This window comes from Carassius carassius, chromosome 3 (genome assembly GCF_963082965.1).
Source record: "Carassius carassius chromosome 3, fCarCar2.1, whole genome shotgun sequence".
NCBI classification, from domain to species: Eukaryota; Metazoa; Chordata; class Actinopteri; order Cypriniformes; family Cyprinidae; genus Carassius; species Carassius carassius.
This window is the reverse complement of record NC_081757.1, coordinates 5,240,702-5,245,102: the sequence shown is the minus strand read 5'-3', so window position 1 is coordinate 5,245,102 and position 4,401 is coordinate 5,240,702. Positions and strand designations below refer to the sequence as shown.

Here is a 4,401-nt window from a genome sequence, read left to right as displayed (position 1 = left end):
CAATTATTTGTTTATACTCCATCCTGCTTTTAACATTAAGTCAACAAGAAATCAAAAATGACTCTTTGCATTCTTGATACACATCTTAATGTTGACTATTCATCAGTGCATGTTACTCTAAAGAACAAAAGTAGTCTTTTTAGTCTTTCATCAAATGTAATATAACTACTTTTTTGGTTGATGTCACCAAGGCTGTGATGATCTAATGTTAATGAATTTAGAGTAGTTTAAATGACTGACAACCCCCCCCCCCCAACCTTCATTATTTCAATATATGGGTTTTCCACAAAACTTTTCAATTTCAGCCTTTCGTTACTCTCCTCTTAGCAAAAATATAACACACTCTAAAGCTGCATGTGATGTTTGTATGCAGACTTCATTCACAAATTTGTGCATGCATGTGGATAGTGAATAAGACCCATTGTGTTAGGCTACTTTTGTAGATAATGCACTCTTTCTGCAGTCTTCCAACCTAAATAAAAGTTGCTCACACTTTTCCTGGAAGGTTGAGTTATGACTTTTTTAATAAAAAATTTCGGTAGCACTTTAGAATAGGTAACACCTATTAGTTACTTATTAGCATGCTTATTACTAGAATATTAGCCATGTATTAGTGCTAATTAAGAATAGATTAATGCCTTATGCTACTTGACCTTATTCTACATCCCTAATCTTACCCAATACCTTAACCTAACAACTACCTTACTAACTATTAATAAGCAGCAAATTAAGAATTTATTGAGAGAAATGTCGTAGTTAATAGTTAACAAGTGTTACCTATTCTAAAGTGTTATCAACATTCATACATGCAAGCATGGATGATTTTTTTTTACAATAAAATCTATAACATGCATTTAAAAGATAGATTGAATTTTCATTTCATAGCAACTAATGTAATAAAGGTTACTGCAATAATAGCAAATACTAAAAAAACAGATTTGAAAAAAAAAAGATTCTGTTTGGATAATCTCCAGGGAAATTATTGTTGGTCCTTGGCACTACCTAGATATCTGGTAATTGGTAACCCAAGCATTTAATGCGGTTCTCTGAAAATAGCTGGAAATCAACCTTTTCAAGTCTTATTTGACCGAAAATATAACTTCTGTATTAATGTGTTTTAATGACTGATCACTGACTTGCTCAGGAAAAACAAGACCGTTTATAATTTCATTTGCATTGCTTTGTAGACCATTATTGTTATGGTAACCTTTTCTTCTTTCTCTCTCTCTCTGTGTTTTCATGTGACTGCAGCTCATTTTCACCATGTAATCGAGCTCCTGTGGTTCAGACAGGGCACTGTCTCAGGGATTTTCCTCTCTGCAGGTAATCGATCGAGTCATTAGTTTACTGTCATCTTTAGTGCGAGGAGTTTTGCCCGTGAGACGTAATTACTCATGTGTTTGTTTATTTGTGTATTTTTCAGTGTTCCAGTTCTCCTACACTGCAGTATTTGGAGCTTATACAGCCTTTATATTCATCAGGACAGGTGCATCTATTTTTTTTAATACTACTGATGCATGCACTACTTGACAAGAGGACTGAAATTCTAAAATAAAAAAGTTTTGTTTTAAAAATATTTATTGTGACCTCGAAAATGATTTTTGTATTGTGACTATTTTCATGAGAGTTAAGCACGTTGACGTCCCAGTTCATATTTCCGTAATGCAAAAAAAAAAAAAAAAAAACAATTAAAATTGTATTTTATTTTTTGTATTGTACAGTGTTTGTGGTTTTGCCTCTCTGTGACTTATATTAATATATCATTGTGTCCAGACACAATTAAGATTCATAATGTAAACTAGATAAAGTTTGCTTAAGAAAGCATAGCAACAAAGATTGAAGTAGTTTGAAAAGCTTGAGGTTTGAAGATTGAGTTTAAATCATTTTTAAGTTCTAAGTAATTTTAAAGCTTTACATTTAATGTAAGTCTGTGGGATTTTTGATTTACTTTTAGTCTGTATCGCAGACAGTAATGATAATTAGGGAATGAATTAAGCTCAGCTGTCATCACAATTCCCAAATTGTCTTTGTTTTTATGTGTATAAAATATATTTCAACTTTTTTTGTCTTTTGGATGAAATGTGATCAGGAAATGGTATTGACAGACCTGAAATGCTGTGACAATGTTTATTCTAGTTTTAATTCAACTAGATTTGTATCAAACAAACTGTAATAGCATACAAAGAAACAACTGCAGCTATCTTTATGTATGTGTCTGTAGGTCATTTGGTGGGTCCTGTGCTGTGCCACTCCTTCTGCAATTACATGGGTTTTCCAGCTGTCAGCACGGCCCTGGACCACCCGCACCGCCTCACGATTCTCTCCTTCTACGTGCTGGGGGTCGTTCTCTTCTTCCTCCTCATCTTCCCCATGACTGACCCGCTCTTCTATGGTTTTCCCACACCCGTCTGCACCCTGACCTCCACACCTGGATCCATCTGCTCCTGATCCATCCATACCTCCATCCAGCTTGTCATCCATTCCTTCTCTCCAGCCATTTGAAAAGGGATGGCTGTTTTGCTGCTGGTTTCACCAGGAGAGCGAGGGACTGCTGGAGAACAGGTATGAGAATTCACAGCCTCTGTGAGGTGGTGTGTGGAAGAACTCGGTGGATGCAAAACATCCTCAGGTTGCACTGACCATTCTTTTCACCATTCAGCCGATGTTGCATTATCAAGTGACTTCAGCTACAGGCCTGCATTTGAAGACAAGTTAATTATATGTGTCTGCATGTTTATATGACAATATTTCAGTGTATTTATCATGAGATTGGTGCTGGGGATAAAGATCAGACACTATTACGGGTTCCTAGGAGAATTTGTATGCTGAAATGTGCATTGCTGAATTGCTAGATTCCCTATTTTTTTGTTGTGACATTAGAAACTTGTTCACATACACCGTACCTTAGGGTCTGGTGCACTTACTTGAAAACGCCATAAATTTTTACAGAATTATTTAGTTTTACTCTTGATTTTTATTGTCTAAATATCACGCCACTTAAGTCAGTAGGCTTAAATTTAAATAAATGTCTTTAGGTACGCTTTCAAAGCAATAGACCTAGATTAATAGGAGTTACAAAATGTAGTGATTGAGTATCAGAAGTGTAATTGCCCTGGCCTGAACACACAGCTTTATGTGTAGGTCTAGATAGAATTGCGGCCTCATGCACATTTCAAATATGAGGTCTTTTTAAAGCATTGATCAGTCCTGCCTTGGCTTTTTGCTAATTAGAAAAAAAAGAAGAAATACCAATTACTGTTTATATTGTATAGTGGATATTCATTATTAGATTTTGACCAAATGGTATTTCATTCATATTTAATGCAGAGCTAAAGACATTCTTTTTTACATCAACATAGGATCTCTTGTGAATGTAGTATGGTAGCACTGGAGGATGTTGAGTTCAATTGTAGACTTCTGCTTTAGTAATGGTGCAAATTCCAACACTTTCTTTTAATGACTACTGTCTTGTAGCCATAAACCACCTGCAACAACATTGAAACTACCTATAACAGAATTACACTCAGAGTTCTTTGGCCGATATGTTTTAAGTTCTAAATCTAAATGCTAAACTTTTGATAAATCTTTTATATATTAAAAAGGACAGTAACGGCCTCATGAATTTTTATGCGGGTTCCTACACCATGAAGTGTTAGTGAAAACTCATACCACTGATCTGCATGCTGCTACACTGCTGACATATGGATGTTCGAATGAGGATTGATATAGAAATGCACCAAATACAACTCTTAACAGCTTCTAGGAATAGTTGACCGAAAAATTAAATCCCTGCCATCATTTAACCAACGCTTGTGTCTGAAAACCACAAAATGAGATATTAGAGAGAATGTTCATGCTGCTCTTTTCTGTATAATGAATGCATTTATTATGCTCATCCAAAATGCATAACATTTCTTGTGTGTTCCAAGAAATGCGTCCCTGGACCACAAATTTACATTAATACATCATCTGAAAGCTTTCCATTGATGTATGGTTTATTAGGATCGGAAAATATTTGGCCGAGATACAACTATTTGAAAATCTGGAATCCGAGGGTGCAGAAAAATCTGTCCAAATGAAGTTCTCAGCAATGCATATTACTAATCAGAAATTACATTTTGAAATATTTACAGTAGGAAAAATATCTTCATGGAGCAAGATCTTTACTTAATATCCCAATGATTTTTAGCATAAAAGAAAAAATGCTAATTTTTACCCATACAATGTATTTTTGGCTATTGCTACAAATATACCCCAGAAACTTAAGACTGGTTTTGTGGTCCAGGGTCGCAAATGAGTGTAAATAATTTTTTATTTTTTATTTTGTGTGTACTGTCGCTTTAGCAAGTGTGGCTTTTAATGTTATGTAGGCCTAGCTGTATTTGGTTTCAGTTGTCATTA

General features: G+C 34.9%; 1 protein-coding gene across 1 annotated transcript; it reads left to right on the top strand.

Annotated features, from left to right (window-relative positions):
• Positions 1-883: 883 nt before the first annotated feature.
• Positions 884-3,068, top strand: rce1a (Ras converting CAAX endopeptidase 1a). The gene is made up of 3 exons (XM_059526158.1): positions 884-1,323; positions 1,424-1,486; positions 2,222-3,068. Exons 1-3 carry the CDS (start codon positions 1,200-1,202, stop codon positions 2,446-2,448), a joined length of 414 nt encoding a protein of 137 aa, XP_059382141.1. The 5' UTR covers positions 884-1,199; the 3' UTR covers positions 2,449-3,068.
• Positions 3,069-4,401: the final 1,333 nt, after the last annotated feature.

Bases quoted from the DNA above. Each gene is read 5' to 3' on its own strand.
- rce1a (XM_059526158.1), top strand. From the start codon at position 1,200: ATGGTAACCTTTTCTTCTTTCTCTCTCTCTCTGTGTTTTCATGTGACT. The intron at 1,324-1,423 runs GTAATCGATCGA...TGTATTTTTCAG, and splicing joins AGGGATTTTCCTCTCTGCAG to TGTTCCAGTTCTCCTACACT. The intron at 1,487-2,221 runs GTGCATCTATTT...ATGTGTCTGTAG, and splicing joins CTTTATATTCATCAGGACAG to GTCATTTGGTGGGTCCTGTG.